General features: G+C 37.8%; 1 protein-coding gene across 4 annotated transcripts in view; it reads right to left on the reverse strand.

Moving 5' to 3' along the window:
- CNTN6 (contactin 6) overlaps positions 1-17,850 on the reverse strand; it is a 305,105-nt gene that overhangs the window by 108,192 nt on the left and 179,063 nt on the right. For 3 of the 4 annotated variants that reach the window (XM_007985017.3, XM_007985018.3, XM_073009924.1), the window contains exon 5: positions 10,561-10,656. The exons of the other annotated variant lie outside the window; for it this stretch is intronic. In XM_007985017.3, coding sequence (XP_007983208.3) covers positions 10,561-10,656 — 96 coding nt within the window. The remainder of the gene's footprint in view (positions 1-10,560; positions 10,657-17,850) is intronic. 4 annotated transcript variants of the gene reach the window in all.

The following is a 17,850-nucleotide window of genomic DNA, read 5'->3' on the forward strand; positions in this document are numbered from 1 at the left end:
AATCATTGATAAAAATGATAAAACTCTGTCTCCTCTGCATAATCACACTGAGAAGGGAAACACTTGGATTTTGAATGGTGGACCACCTTGTACATTTGCGTTTGAGTGGTGTGTTGGAGTCTGGAGAAAAGGCTATTTCTTAGTTTATAAATTCATAAAATGTCTGGGATGGCAGGGATTTGTGAGACCTGCCAGCCCTACTCTTCATTTTTACAAGTGAAGAAGCAGAGGGGAATAGATTTAGCAGCAGCTCTGGGAGTACAATCAAGGAACCCTTTTGTGCCCTCTGAATTGGTGAAGATGTAAAGCTGCAAGTCTTTGCTGTCATAGTATTTCTCACCCTGCCCTGCTCCCTTCTCCCCATGGGCTGGCTCTTCCCATTCATCTGAACAGCCAGAGTGCACTGGGGGCTTTTATCTATTTTGTTCCAGCATCAGCCACTGCTGTGCTTAATTTGTATATCTTTTAATGGGGAAAGAAAAAAAAAACTTCCAAATTGGAAGTTTAAAAACCTTCCCATTTGGCTTTTCTTAATTAAATGTATAATTCATGAGTCACTTAGGTTGAAACCATTGAATTTTTAAATATTTTCTCCACCATGTATGACATTTATCGGTTATTAATGGTTGTGATGCATTTTTCCTGTGATGATTCAGCAGTAGCATTAGAGTTGAATGATAATTGGTCCTTCCTGAAGCATTTTTTGTAGTTTCACAATGACACCATCCTCTACAATTTTATTATTATTAGAAACGGCAGATCTGCAGTAAGCAATTGAAGACTCTATCTGCTGCTCTCTCAAGCATACAACAAATCCTATTTTCCCCAGAGCATGATTATGTTTTGACATCTTTTACAGCCCTATATCTTGTACTGTAATATTTAAAATACAAACAAGAAAGTTATATGCAATTATACCCATTATATAGCATGTAATTTTTATTAGATGGAAAATATCTCATGTGAAAGAGAACCATCATGATAAACATTGACACTGAGAACTTCTATTGGCACTGTAGAACAGATCTCAAAACTGGTAGCATGTTTCCTGAGGCAGAAAATAAATGAGCAGAATAAAGAACATGAAGTATAGTGTTCAGATTTACTGGGTAAATCCCCCCTTTGGAATATTCCAGAATGTGTGTACTTTACTGCAAACCTTGTGTAGTGCTCCAGGGTTAAATGTGACTGACTCTTGGGTGGTAAATCATGGTTATGCTAGCTCAGTGGCAAAAACCTAATCCAGGGAGAATAATTCCTTTTCTGGACTGAAGTCATTGATATTAGGGCTGAGGAAGTTTATGATGTAACCCAGAAAAGTGCCTAACACCTTTAAAATCTACTCCTATTTGAATTTCCAGTCATTCCACAATTACTGCTTGATCACCTGGATTTTATTGGATCCCTTCTGATTTACACACTTACTGTGTGGAATCAAGGAGATGGTGGTCTTTATGGCCTATGAATGACAGTTAAATAAAGGTCTCATGGGTTCCTAATATTGCTAGGTTCCAAATAACTATAGAACTGGTTGTACATTGGCCAAAACTACTTGGAGAAGGAATGAAAACACAGCTTTCTCAAGGCAAACCCCAAAACTGGGGTTCAGCCTGGGAGGCCACATGAGTTCTTGGCTTCTCACATGAGTTCTTGGCTTCTCAAGAGCGAGTCAACAGTCTAAAGTGAAAGCAAGTTTATTAAGAAAGTAAAGGAATGAGAGTGGCTACTCCATAGGCAGGGCAGCCCAAAGGGCTGCTTGCCGGCTATTATTGTGGTTATTCCTTGCTCATATGCTAAACATGGGCAGAAATATTCATTAGATTCCTAGGAAAGAGGAGGAGAATTCCCAGGACTGAAGGCTCCCACTTTTAGACCATATTGTGTAGCTTCTGGAAGTTGCCATGGCATTTGTAAACTGTCATGGCACTGGTGGGAGTGTCTGTTAGCCTGTTAATGCATTATATTAGCTTATAATGAGCAGTGTGGATGATTAGAGATAGCTTTTTTCACTATCTTGGTTTTGGTGGGTTTTGGCTGGCTTCTTTACCACATCTCATTTTATCGGTGGGGTCTTTTTGACCTGTACTTTACAAAACCAATCCTACCGGACTCTTATCTCATAGCCAGTTTCTGAGTAAATTGCTGGGAAACCTCCAATTCTAAGGGAGACCAAGAAAGTCATAGGATACAAGTATGGTGAATACAGCACACGGATGAGTCTTGACTCTTTATCCAATCTGCCAGTCTGTGTCTTTTAATTGGGATGTTTAGCCTGTTTACCTTTAAGGTTAATATCATAATAGCAAAGACTTAGAACCAACCCAAATGCCCATCAGTGATAGACTGGATATTATGCCTATCTATCTATCTATCAATGATAGACTGCCACATTTTCTTTAAAATGTGGCACATATACATCATGGAATACTATACAGTCATAAAAAAAGGATGAGTTCATGTCCTTTGCAGGGACATGGATGAAGCTCGAAGCCATCATTTTCAGCAAACTAACACAAGAACAGAAAACCAAACACCACATGTTCTCACTCATAAGTGGGAGTTGAACAATGAGAACACATGGACACAGGGAGGGGCACATCACATACCGGGGCCTGTCAGGGGTTGGGGGGCTAGGGGTAGTATAGCATTAGGAGAAAAACCTAATGTAGATGACAGGTTGATGGGTGCAGCAAACCACCATGGCACGTGTATACCTATGTAACAAACCTGCACCTTCTCCACATGTGCCCCAGAACTTAAAGTATGATAACAAGAAAAGAAAGAAAGAATTACTCCCTATCTCCCCGACATCTGGCTCTACTGCCACAAAGTGTACCAGTGTTGGAAAACCCTGGCTTCTACAAATGGTAACAGGCTGCAACAGGAGAGTTCTGTTTGATGTGCTGGAAAGCAAGGAAAACAGTCTTTCTAAGAGTGAATGGAGTCTGAAAGTGGAATGAAGGAATGTACAAACATGGGACTTAAAGAAATAAACTTCCTAGAGGGCTGACTTTGGCCAGCTATGAAGAGTGGGAAAAGCCATGAGCTTCCTGGTTCTAACAGTGTACACTAATTTTAGGTAAATCAGTTGACCTCTCTGTGTGTTGTTTACATAGTCTCCAGTAGAGTAAAGAACTCTTGCTATCTCCTTGTACTATTTAACAACTTTTAAGTGTCTCTTCTAGACCAGATTATGCTAGAGAAAATTAGGCAGTGGAATAAATGCACTGGTGTTTAGACAGGATCTTTAGAATTCCAGAGACAAGATCTTGGCCAAGTTATGTTATTAGTTTAGTTCAGTTAACTATAGTTGTTAGTTAACACTAACAATTTAAACATAATACTCAATTTGTAAAATTGACATATCTTTCCTGAAAATGTTAAATGAGTTGAGGTATTGCAAATGCTGAGTTGAGTGCCTAGTACACAGTAAGTATTCATTATCTTATCCATTTATGTAGTATTAAATATTACTTATATAAGGGGAGCTCCAAATTTAGCTCTTCAAACCAGATCTTTTGCGCTAAACATGTAATCCAGCTGACCGCTAGAAATTTTCACCCTTGTATCCGATTGGTATCTGAACATTAACATCTCCTAAAACAAATTCCTGATTTACTCCATCCCTAAACCTGCTCCCCCTTCATCAACTCCACCCCAATAAATGATACTCCATGTTCCAGTTGGTCTGCCCCAAATTCTTGGAGTTATCTTTTACCCTTCTCTTTCTCTTATAACCCACATTCAGTCTTTCAGGAAATTATTTTAGTTATACCTTATACATACATACAGAAGATTGGTAATTGTCTACCTATCTACAACAATCCACCTGGTCCAAGTCACCATTATCTCTCATGAATTAACACAATCATTTTTTAACTGCTTATGTTCTTGCCCCTCTGTGGTCTACTATCCAGAGTAAGTTTTTAAAAATGAAAGTCAGAGAAAGCATGTCACTGTTCTGAATATAACCCAGTGGATTTTCATCTCACTCACAGAAAAAGGCAAAGTACCTAAAATGTCTGAAAGTAAGGCTGTGTGTCCTCATTTACTCTCCTATTTGCTCATTTTACTTCACCTATGCTGACCTCAGTGCCATTCTCCCAACACGCTGGACATGGTTTCCCCGCAGATTCTTTGCACATGCTATTTCTTCCACCTGAACTACCTTTACTTACTGTGTCTCACTCCCTCACTTCTTTAGTTCTCTGCTCAAATGGCAGTGCAACCTTCTTTTACCTTAGAATATATAATAGCAACATCTACTATTTCCTATCCCCTTTTATTTTTCTTCTGGCTTTTATTACCACCTGTCATGCTTTACATTTCTTTATTATAAGATTCATGGAACTAAAAACTCTATCTCTCCTCTCCACTTTATCACTAAAATGCAGAAAATCAAGTGGCACTTAGTAACTACACAATAAATATTTGTTGAGTGAATACTCAGTGTACAAGTTCAATAATATGGTTATTATCGCTACTATTATTATTATACCAACAGGGACTATTGGGCCTGTCTGCCTTTTACACATTCAAAGGTCCTCAGAGTAACATGTCCACTGCTGATTTGACCTACCCACTAAGACTTTCATTTACTTTCATTTACTCCAGAAACAGCAAACACACCAACTGGAGGAAGGGGATATTAAGTTTTAGCGCTTTTTTCTCTACATAATTTTCCTCTTTATTCTCTAACACAACTGTGAGCCTTTGCTTGGAATGACTTTTAATTTAAGTGGAATTGTCAATGTCTTTATTGATGCAAATACAAACAGCTGGCTCAGACAGTGGTGCTATCTTCCTGCTACAGACATAGATGATCCAAACTTCTGGCATTAATTCAATTGTTCTACCAACCTGAAAGTTGGATCTGAGGAGGGAATGGAACATTTCCTCTAAATCAAATTTTAAACTTAAAATTTTTATGAGCTCAGGATTTACAGTTTCTTTTTTGTTTGTTCGTTTGTTTTTTGAGATGAAGTCTCACTGGAGACTTCCCCCAGGCTGGAGTGCAATGGCGTGATCTTGGCTCACTGCAACCTCCACCTCCTGGGGTCAAGTGATTCTCCTGCCTCAGTCCCCTGAGTGCTTGGGATTACAGGCACACGCCACCACACTTGCCTAATTTTTGTATTTTTAGGAGAGGTGGAGTTTCACCATGTTGGCCAGGCTGGTCTCAAACTCCTGACCTCAGGTGATCTTCCCGTCTCAGCCTCCCAAAGTGCTGGGATTACAGGTGTGAGCCACTGCACCCAGCTGAGTTTCATATCTATCGAATAAAGGGAAAGAGTGCTCTTTACTTTGGATAAAGTGAAACTATTACTACATAGTGAAGGAGGTTTTAATTATTGTAGACAACATGTATCGTTGCTTCATTCTGTCATTTTTAAATAAAATTTCCTATGAGGCTGGACTAACTCACTGTGCCCATGAAATTTTACTGACTACTTGTTTTCATATTCCTCCTTCAGTTTTGGTTTCAAGGGCATTATGTCTATTCCAAAGTTTAAAGGAAATTCTGCCTTCAACTCTGTTGCAAATAGTTTGTGCAGACTTTTTGTGACGAGTGACTGAAACTTAACAAAAGCTCACTTTTGAGGTGAGTGAGAATCCATGGTGGAAAGACCTTTCTGCATACAGCTCAAAGTTCAGCCAAAGGCACAGCGACATCCTATGCCCCATAAATAAATAAAATAAATATAAAATGAGTTTTGTGGGCTGAGTGCAGTGGCTCACACCCGTAATCCCAGCACTTTGGGAGGCTGAGGCAGGCGGATCACATGAGGCCAGGAGTTGGAGACCCACTCCATCTCTACTAAAAAAACATAAAAAATTAGCCAGGTGTGGTGGCATGCACCTGTAGTCCCAGCTACACAGGAGCCCGAGGCAGGAGAATCACTTGAACCCGGGAGGCAGAGGTTGCAGTGAGCCAAGATGGTACCACTGCACTCCAGCCTGGGCAACAGGGCGAGACTCCCTCTCAAAAAAAAGAAAAAATAAAATAAAAGAGTTTTGTGTTGTCTCTTTCTGTTGCATGAACCAAGGGATGACCTTGGAACCCTGCAGGGACATAGTGGAAGAAATAAAATATTTTTGTTTGGCCAACTACTAAATTTCGTTCTGCCAAGCACTGAGAAGCTAAAGGAGTATTGAATTTTTCTGAGATAGGTGTCCAAATGGAGAAGAATTATAATAGATAATCAAGGGAATTGTTGGAGATTGTTGGGAAGATATAGGAAGTCATAGCCTACCAGTGAAAGAGCGTTTAGGAGGAAAGAAGGAGATGTCTAACAGGAATCTCAGTGAAGTTTTGTAATTAGATGTGCCTTGTAGTCCTCTCTCTGCTGTCTTTACAAAACTTTGTGAAACCTACATTTCTCGGAAATATTTTATAGATAAGATTTTTTGGAAAGATGGGAACAAGGGCTGAGTCTGGTCCAAAGGACAGAGATTCAGTTACAATCACAAAACCCATCTCTGATTAGGGAATAGGATTAAAAGAGAAATATACTCTTCCACTCAGATTACAGAGAATGGTGCCTCTTCTGCTTCCACATTTTGAAGTGATAAAATAGAGTATCTTGATCTGTGTCCTGGCATTATTGCCTAGGTTCTTTTTCTTTTTCACTGTGATGCCTTCTCTGCTAAAATAACCTTTCCAAACCTTCCTTTCTAGAGGAGCAGCACATTTGCGTTTATGCTTCAAAACTGGGTAGAAAGCATTCACAGAAGGCCTATGCTGGAGTCAGGTCTCCATTTGTTTATGCAGAAGAAAGTACAGCTCTATAAAAGTACCTGTTTATTTGGTTTATGTTGATTACTCTATTTCATGGGGTTGTGGCCAATCATTTACATGGAAAAACCAACTAGACACTTTTCTGTTTTGTGGAGCCATTCTTTGCTGGGTAAATTTATAAAATTTAGCCACGTTGCTACTTTTTCTTAATGTCCTATAAAGTTATACGTGTGTGTGTGTGTGTGTGTGTGTATGTGTATATATATATGTGTGTGTGTATATATATGTGTGTGTATATATATACATACACACACACATCACACTAAAATATATTTGATAGGCTTGCCTTGTTAAAAAAAATTTTCTATAATTTATGTGAACACACTAAAAAGAAAGCATAAAGAATTCAGGATATTCTGATAATATCAAGTTTAATGTGATTTCTCCCTTGTTGCAGAACTCCCTGTGAGACTCATTCTTGCTGACTGTTTATGTTGAAAAAGACAACAGAATTAAATTATCAAAAATTTGATGTAAAAATTTCAGTCTTGGCTGGGCTCGGTGGCTTATGCCTGTAATCCCAGCACTTTGGGAGGCCGAGGCAGGCAGATCATGAGATCAGAAGTGAAACCCCACCTCTACTAAAAATACAAAAAAAAATAGTTGTTCATGGTGGCACACGCCTGTAGTTGCAGTTACTTGGGAAGCTGAGGCAGGAGAATCGCTTGAACCTGGGAAGCAGAGGTAGTGATGAACAGAGATCGGGCCACTGCACTCCAGCTTAGGCAACAGAAGGAGATTCCGTCTCAAAAAAATAATGAAATAAAATTTTTAAAAAATCAGCCATTATGAACTTCTATCTCTGGGGATTCTGTGGCACTTTTCTTTATGAGAAGCTTTTTTAATATTTACACATGAGATTTAAAAAATAATTTGGCCATGCCAACATTTACTTTACAGTGCTCTGTTAACTCTGTCTGCCCCCATTAATATATTTCTAGGACATTGCTCTGTGAGAGCCATGTGTGTAGGAAATATAGAGCCTTTAGGGAGATTGGAAATAGAAGAAATAATATTTGAGAAGCATATTGTAGGGAAAAATTCCAAGATGACCTTCAACGACCCATGCCTTTGTATAATTCTCTTCATTTGAGTGTGAGTGTGACTTGTAACAGGATGAGAGATCACGCCTATGATTAGATAAGATTAGATAGCACAAGTTGATTTAAAGAAACTGACTTCAGCTTTTGTGGGCATGGTCTATATCAGGTGAGCCCTTACAAGAGATGGGGCTCTTCCTGACTAAAAAGATTTGAAGTGTTCGAGGGACTTAGTGTGAGAGAGATTCTCTGTTCCTGGCTTTGACAATGGACAAATGCTCATGGCCAAAAATTCATCTGCCTCTACAAGTTGAGAGTGTACCTTAACAGCCAGTCATCAAGGAAACAGGGACCTTAACGGCAAGAAACAGGATTCAGCCAGCAAATATGCTTGGAATTATGATGAGATGCTACTTGTAACATAAATTAAATCTGGGACCAGGCGTGATGGCTCATGCTTATAATCCCAGCACTTTGGGAGGCCGAGGTGGACAGATCACCTGAGGCTAGGAGTTTGAGACCAGCCTGGCCAACAGGGCAAAACCCCATCTCCACTGAAAATACCAAAATTAGCTGGCTATGGTGGTGCACAACTGTAATCCCAGCTACTTGGGAGGCTGAGGTAGGAGAATTGCCTGAACCCGGGAGGCAGAGTTTGCAGTGAGCCAAGAAAGATCGAGTCACTGCACTCCAGCCTGGAAGGTAGAGCAAGACGCCATCTCAAAAACAACAACAACAACAACAACAACAACAACAAAAAATTGGTATTAGACAATTTGCCATTACTCCCATGTAGCAACATTATTCAGTTACAAAGGTCTTAATTTAAGGCAGTTTTTGTATATCTGTGACTTAATTTTATGGCATTGATCCCAGGGGCACTACTATAATGAGAGCCTCACCTGCTTTAAAAGATCAACATATCCTTTAATGTTGATAGGTGACAAGGTAACAAGGACAAGTGTCTCCTGTCTGGCTGCCTTTTAATTTTAGAAAATTTTTTACATATGGAACTGATTCATTTACAAATATTTTACATTTCTTTTATTCCCGATTAAACAAAGTTGAAAACAATCTTCAATAGTGTAAAGAATATTTGAATAATATCATAAGAGCATAACATGACATAGACTGACAAGACAAACTGATATGATTTTGCATATTTTGTCATCTTGTATTATGGTGCTGGAAAACAATTTTCTATATGGTTAAAAAATAAGTACCAAAAGAGCCTGAGCAATTATTGTGTGTTCTGAAACAATATTATTTTTTCTCAATATAGCATTAAAAGCATTGCAACTCTATCCCTATCATTTCAGATGAATATAATGCTGTAATACTCTGTAATAATACTGAATAAGATATTGTTAACTTTGAATTAGTTTTCTTTTCTTTTGGTCATGGCAATTCATGAGGGTGTGTAAAAATAGTAATAGAAAAATGCTTTCAAGTTTCTCAAGGCTCATAAATAATATTTGGCTTAACATTAAAAGTAAATTGCTTAAATTTTATTTTTAAACACCTGTCCTATGCATTTTAAAAGTTCTCCCATTCCAGAGAGGAAATCAACTATAACAAGAGCAGTGATAGTTAAGAGCTGAGGGTCTGGGAGCCAGATTTTCTGGATTGTAATACTGGGTTCATTGCCTGTCAGCTGTGTGACCTTAAACCAGTTAATTAACATCTTTCTACTTCTCTATAGTGTACTGAGCCTGTAAAACAATAATTATACTCATATATCTCTTAAAAGTTTTTGTGAAAATTTAAGAATCTAAGACATGTTAAAGTCCTTGGGTCTGTGCTGTGTAAGTCCTTGCTGTTATTAAGCTTTCTATAATATAATTAGTGTGATATTGGTTTGTAACAAATGCCCCATGGATGTTTTCACACTACCTCCTTCATGTTCACTGTGAGTTGAGAATCATGACTAAATTTAGCAAATCATGTGAAATTTGAGAAAATTCATTCCCAAGGGGATGAGAATCAGTAAGTAGTTTCGATCCCTGACAATGGGCAATCCACTGACCAATCCAGAGTCTTCCAACGTAGAGGCTGGCATTTATTGCTTGACTTTTCCATTGCCAGGAGACATTCTGATTTGGTCCTATACAGAATTTGCTTCCAGTTAATGGGGTCTATCCTTCCAATAATTAACGTGACATTGCCAAGAGGAGTGTTGGTTGGAATTTGCTTCTCCATAGAGCCCCAAAATAAAAATGTAGTAACAATCTTAACTTCCTTTGCTTACTAAAGTACTAGTTATTACACTACTCAATTTACACTTATTAGCTCCTTTAACATTTACAGCAAAACTAAATAAACAAACAAACAAACAAAAAACCAGTTAATGTCTCTATTTTATAGATGAGAAAACCAAGCCTCAAAGTAGGTTAAATAAATTGCCCCACTGTCATGAAGTTTGCCTGTCACAGCACCGAATTACAGCTGCGGTCAGTTTCTCTACAAAGCCCTGGCACTCACACTACGTACAATGCCATGCTGTATCTCTTTAAAGACATATTTGCTGTGTGGCTGCTTGAACAAATACTTTAAAAAGAAAATATTTGGATATAGAACTATTTGATTGCAGTAAATGCACTTGACAAGATTCACAGTTTCTTTGATTTAATAAAAGGTGATCATTGACTCTAAGACCTGATGTGCTCACATCACTCTCCAAGTGACGGCATTAATGATGTGACCCAAAACACCCCATCATACCTCCAAAATGTGGCGGTGGGCCACAGAGAAGCACCACACCTTGACCTTCTCGGACAGATACTGTGCTTCTTGTTTTAGTTTCAAAGTCTTCAATATCTTGGAAAACAAAGAAAAGCGGATTTATAATTAGTTACTTTGCAGAAGAAATATTTTAAAGAAGAATCTCAAGACTATTTTTATTATGAAGGGGAATTAATCTCATACTTTGCTGACCAGAAGAGTTAGTTGACAATCAATTTAACTGCACTTATTATTATCTTGCAAAATCTTGTGTTTCTTTCTTTCTTTTTAATTAAACACAGTATGTGATAAAGACAATACTATATCTGTTTGATTTTATTCTTCCAGACAGTGTAGCCTAGCAGGAAATCTGTTAAGCCCAACACATATTTACTTTGTCTGTCCAAGGAAGGTGTGATTTTAAAAAGGTATGTCACAAGTTTGCTGCAGTCTTCCAGCATCTTAGATTAATGGTTGCCATTTTAAAGTGTGGTTGGCATCTATGTGAATTTAGGATGTAATGGTGTGAGGGAAAGCATTCTATGTGACAGAACCAATGAGTCAGAAAGTATATTTTCAATTTTCTCTTGATTTATTCCTTTACGAAGCAGTCTCACGATCTTATTTGGAATGTGGTGATTTCCTACATAACAGAATCACAGAAATTCAGAGTTGAAAGAGTGCTTACTAGCTACCTTGTTAAGCCATCTGAGGCATAAATCTTTCCACCTTTCTGAAGAATGGTCACCCATTCTCCTAAATTGTTTAACTTCTTTGAGCCTCAGTCTCTTTACCTGTAAAATCCTTTCATTCATTCAATTAGTTATTTAATGAATTAACCTCCTAGTCCGGGTGTGGTGGCTCACTCCTGTAATCCCAGCACTTTGGGAGGCTGAGGCAAGCAAATTACTTGTGGCCAGGAGTTTGAGACCAGCTTGGCCAATATGACAAAACCCCATCTCTACTAAAATTACAAAAATTAGCCAGGCATGGTAGCCCAGCTGTGTCAGGAGGCTGAGGCATGAGAATTGCTTGAACCCAGGAGGCAGAGGTTGCAATGAGCAGAGATTGTGCCACTGTACTCCAGCCTGAGCGACAGAGCTAGAACCGGTCTCAAAAAGAAAAAAAAAAAGGGACATACTGAAAGACAGAAGTAGTATTAAAGGGAGAAGGTTTATTTGTGAATAAACAATAAAACAGGCAGGTATTTTACCCTTATTGTGTTTACTATCTAATAGGAAGACCAGAATATTGTTTTAAAAAGAAATACATCATTTACAAATTGTGGTTAGTGTCCTTGAGTGTAGACTGAAATTGTCTACCAAGATCTATTCTCCCTTCTCCCATAATAGTAGATTTGTTGATCAAATATGCTTGTCTAACCAGAGATCACATTTCCCAGGCTTCTTTGCAGCTAAATATGGCAAGAAAAAATGATGAATGAAACTTTCACTTACTATGTTTGAGAAGAAATCTCCACAAATTTTGATGTTCCTGATCCACCTACCACCACACCCACCTAAATTGCCAAATTGCCAATGATATGGGAGGTCTTGAAAGCCACTTGTTGAACACAAAAGAGCCACCGTTCACCTGGGTATTTGAGCAGACCTGAAGCAGAAACATAGCTAATCTGGAACATCAACTTCAGATCATTCTATTACATATAAGTAAACTTCTATCTTGTTTTGAGGCATTTGTTTTGGGGTCTCTGTCCCATCAGTTTAACTTTTTACCCTAAGATACCCTGTAAAAGAAAAGAAGAGAGCACTGATCTGACAGATGAGAGACAGCCATGCAATGATGGTAAGGTACAGGGAAAGCATTGCTTCCAGAATGAAAAAAAGAGTACTAAATTTCTGGATAAAAAAAATGTAGGGAAGTTTTGTGGTATTAAATAGAAGTCAGTGTTTTTAGTGCATAATGGGTAAAGTTTCATAATGAAAGCGCAGTAGTAAGCAGGATATCATGGGTTATGTATGTATAATACATTTGGCTTAAATTTAAAATACAAATAAAATGCATTGTAAATAATCATACCTGGAACATGCATAGAATGTCATGTCATTGAAAAGTAGAAAGAATACATCAAATCTAAATGGTTTGACTTGGAACATTCTTAATGTCATGTTCTTTAAAAAGTCACTAAATAATGATACATCATTGTGCTATTATGGAAGAAAAACAGTAAAAAACTAATATAAGTTTTTTACTAAATTGGCATAAAGTTACAGAATGGACTTTTAAAAAAATGCACATTGGTTATCTTAGAGAAATGGCTGGGAGATGTGAAAGTAGAGATTACCCATCTTTACTTACATCTCTCTTTATCTTTTAAAGTCTTCTAGAGTTTACATATTGTAGTTTTTTTAGTTTTGTTTATTTTTTTAACAACCTTACTGTGGTCTAATTGGAACAAATTATTGGTATTGTTTAGAGGAATTCAAGAATTTCATTTTGGATCTATTAAATTTGTTTTATCCATGAACTATCTAAGTGACAATATTACAAATACTGTAAAACCCTAAACCACACAGCAGGAGGTGAGTGGCAGGCAAGCAAACAAAGCTTCGTTTTATTTACATCCACTCCCCTTCACTCACATTACCTCCTGAGCTCTGCCTCCTGTTAGATCAGCAGTGGCATTAGATTCTCACAGGAACACAAACCCTATTGTGAACTGCACATGTGAGGGATCTAGGTTGCACACTCCTTGTAATAATCTAATGCCTGATGATCTGTCACTGTCTCCCATCACCCCCAGATGGGACCATCTAGTTGCAGGAAAACAAGCTTAGGGCTAAGAATTGGATTTATCAGCATATACACCATATTTGAAGTCATAGGTATGAATGTAAACCTGTTGGGGTGACTCTTAAACTTTTGGCATGAACAAATTGGTGGACAGTTATCTAGGAGCTAAGCTTGAAAACCTCCATGTTTAGAGGTAGAGGACCCACAGAGATGAGAGAGAGAGAGTGTTTGTGTAAAAAGCTAGAGGTGGAATAATACATGAACATTAAAGATAAAACAATGTTGGTCATATGTGATCTTGCCAAGAAAAGCTTCAGTAGAGTCTAGGGAAGAAGCCAATATTAATTGAGAAGTAGATAGTAGATAGCAGATAAGGACATGGAGATCACAGTCAAAAGAACTCTTTAGAGTTGGCTATGAATAAGAGGTGAGATTTAGGAAGAATACCAAAAGATTTGGAGGGTGAGGCCACTACGCTGAAATAAATGATCAAGTAAAGAAAGAGACTGATTATTCAGGAAACAGATAAAATAAGGTCCTTGTAAAGCCTGAAGGGTGATAATCAGAACCCATATGAAAGGACTGGCCTTTGTAAGGAAAGAGAAATTAAAACAAAACTTATATGTGCTTATACAAGATGGACTGCAGAGTTTTTGCTGGGTTAGATGAGAAAGTTTTCGGTGGTGGTTTGAAATTTTTCAATCAAACTGATGGGAGAGTGTTGGGTGGTCATTTGGGAAGATAAAAGATGCAATAAACACCTATTTTTAGCAGGGTTGTTATGGGGATTAAATAAAATAATGAATTTAAAGTATCTAGACTAAAGCCTGGAGTATTGGTAATTACCACTACTTGGTAATTATAACTACTCGGTAGTGGTAATTACCATGATTATGACATTCCAAGTGGTTAGGGCCAACCATACACTTTCCTCCGACTGATACAAAGTTCAGATAGACTAATCTAAAAATACAGGCTAAATATCATATTCTAATTCCAAAAAAATTTTTGGAGGTAGATGATTTTATTTGAAACATTCACGATTTATCTCTGCTAACTACATTACTTCCCATATCAGTGTTCTTTTTGTAAGCATTGCTTTTCAATCCACATAAAGTGTGAGTTCAATAAGATAGATTCAGCAGATCTGATATGTAAATTGAGAAAGTCTTATATTTTCTATACTTTTAATAACAAAAGTATTTGACTAAGATAAACTCTACTGATCCTCAACTACACCTGCTTACCTTTCTCCACCTGCTCTCAATCAGTCGTCATTAGCTTTATACTAATTTAGAACCTGGCATGCCTACCATGTTTCTCATAGAGGAATTTACATCAAATATGCTTCCTTTCTTCTTTGGCCATGGAAAAACTAAATCAGCCTACATATGTTGGCACTGTTGATGTAAACTATTTCCTTGACTTGGGAGTCCTTTATGACTTTGGTTTGTATCAGTTTAAATGTGACTCCTGAATAAAAATCAGCCTAATAAACTTTATTTTAAAATGAACAATTAATATATTGAAATCATTGTTTCTGTTTCTAGTAATAATCATCATAGGTGACAATTTTAAGGGTTTTTTTCTTACTATTATTTTTGAAAGGTCCCATTAAATTGTGATTACATTGTAATGGTCACAAAAACAAACACTGTCACAAAAGAGTAATGAGAAATTGAATGCGTCTATGAAATTAACAAGCTTTGGATTGAATTCTCTCAATGTCACATTGTCAGTGCTCCACAGTCCTAGGAACATCAATCATCTTTTCAGTGTTAATCAGAAGTCATTATAACACCCTGTTGATAAGAACACTGATACTTTAATATATTCTGTGTTCACTTCCACTTAAACAGCATCCGCTTGTGACATAATTTCTCTGTGCCTTTTATGATTACAATGGGATTTCTATTAGCTGACATGAAAGGAAATCAACGCCTCTCAAAAGTCACACAAGTCCTGTTAGCTATCAAAACAGTCATTCCAAAATGTTACTAGTTCACAGGTTTTAATTAATAATTCACATTTTAAAACTGTTTAATAGCACATAGATCATAGACAAGATATAATTCTGCCTTATTTAAACTATGTGTCATCTTATGTGAATATGCTTTGAACAAGGTCTATTGTACAGATCCAATCTGTATTTCAAATACCCTTCTGCTAGCTGGAAACAAGATTTAATTCAGATCATTTTCTGAGGCAAGGGTGACTGAATTAGGTAGTCATACAAGCATCCAATGAATATTTTCTTTGCTCCGTAAGACCTTTAAGAACTCTAGATTTATTCTTCTACAAGGAGAGGCCAGAGAGAACCATCAGTTTCTATTTTTGTCTTATCCATTTTTGCTTAAAAGAAAATTGCTTAGAATGAGATCGTTCTCTGAGATGGTCTCAAATTCTATAATATTTGGAGATATTCTCATAGACCACAAAGGTGACCTGCCCAGCTTGCCCTTGCACACGGGATACAAATCCTGCAGTGATGGTTGCTATTAACGACCTCGATTGTTGAGGTTGCTCTCATTAAACCATTCTGATGGCCATGGCTTATCAGGTCCTGTGGTTTTATTGCTGGTTTTGGAGGAAGCATTTGGCAGGAGCATAAGCAAAAATGCAGTCACAAACAAGGCTCTGTTCCAGAGGCCAGCAGGAAGTGCCTGAGAATGGCCCATAAAATGAGCTTTAAAGAATTACTGGGCCATATGCTGTCTCTTGAAGCAACCAAGGTGCAAAGGAGGGACAAGGGCCACCAAAATGTACTTAAAATTAAGGTTTAGACAATACAAGTATTGTAACATCTAATTGTAAAGAGAATATATCTTTGCAGCTGCCACATGTAAGAATGAATCTCAGCCTAATTAAAACAAGAAAACTGTACATCTGCTGCCAAGGCCTGAGGATCACAATCAGAGGATGCGCTTGGCAGTGCCAACCCCTGACACAGAAGGAGGCCAGTGGTTTGCCAAGTCTCATAAGCTTTGAGGAAGGCTATGGGTACCCAGGGCCCATTGATCAAGACCAAGAAGACAGCACCTGAAAAGCTGGAGATAGGGAAAATATTCACCAGAAAAATGTGCATGCTTAGAGAAGGACATAGTACACTCAGCTGAGTTGTTAAAAATCTGAGTAATGATATTATTTTTTTCCCATTTACTCTGTATGAATTATTTCATTATAATGTTTTAAATTTTTTCTTTGTTCCTTCATTTTTTTTTCATATATGGAGAATAGCTATTGTATGTCAGATGTTCTGATAAGTACACTCATTGAATCCTCAGAATCACCTGTAATCCTCACAATCACCTGTACCATTGTCAGGTTCATTTAGTAAAGGAGGAAATTGAGGTTCACAGATGATTGGCCATTGACCAAAGTTGACCCAGTTTCTATGAGTCCAGATAAGGTTGAAAAAGAGAGTCTGCGTATTAGTCCATTTTCATACTGCTATGAAGAAATACTTGAGACTGGATAATTCATAAAGAAAAAGAGTTTTAATGAGCTCACAGTTCCACATGGCTCAGGAGGTCTTATAATCATGGTGGAAGGTGAAGGAGGAGCAAAGGCACGTCTTACACAGGGGCAGGCAAGACACTGTGCAGGGGAACTGCCCTTTATAAAACCATCAGATCTAGTGAGACTTATTCACTATCAGGAGAATAGCATGGGTAAAATCTGCCCCCATGATTCAATTACCTCCCACAGGGTCCTTCCCATGACACATGGGATTATGGCAACTACAATTTAAGGTGGGATTTGGGTGGGGATACATCCAAACCATATCACTCTGTTTCCAGTGCTCACACTCAAATACTGTGCTGTCCTGCTCTCCAGATGTTATCTGGGGCCTCTTTGCCACTTATAATTTATAAAATTAACATAAACTAATACTTCATGTTCAAACAAACAATAAAAAACCTAGCACTTTTCCAAAGAGTTGTACAAATTTCTAGGGGAGAGGTAAAGGTGCTTTCTTTCCCCCCAAGAATTTGTAGTTTCTAGAAGTGGCTCTGTTTCTGATGTTCTGAATCCTCTGAATCCTTATTTGTACATCTCTTTATATTTGTTGATTTATCTCCACCCTTACATCTCTCCCTGTATCTGCATGTGAACATAGAATGTAGTTTCTTATTTTGACCGACACAGAGAGGCATGCACCCCCGCAGCACATACACAGAGGTGTGATGCACCACCACTACCAAATTTTGAGCCTGTGTCAGCCTTACTGATACATTCATATGCAGCTCGAACACCTTAGAATCAAATATTAGATATATGGTTCCTAAAGGTCCTTTAGTTACTCCTGTTACTTGCTTGAGTCTGCTGTCTCTCTTCTATAACTTCCCTACTGCAAGTTGCTCTTTCAGGAGCAGGGGGAAAAATGTCCCTCCGCTTTCATCTGCCAAGAAGTTCAGCTCTCTCTGCTCCTGCTGTCACACACAGAAATTGATTGATCTGTATGAGTTCACACAGGTAATAAGTAAAGGAAATAAAATTTAATTCCAAATGCTGTGGCTCTAGATAAGGCACCAT

This window comes from Chlorocebus sabaeus, chromosome 22 (assembly GCF_047675955.1).
Source record: "Chlorocebus sabaeus isolate Y175 chromosome 22, mChlSab1.0.hap1, whole genome shotgun sequence".
In the NCBI taxonomy this organism is placed as follows: Eukaryota; Metazoa; Chordata; class Mammalia; order Primates; family Cercopithecidae; genus Chlorocebus; species Chlorocebus sabaeus.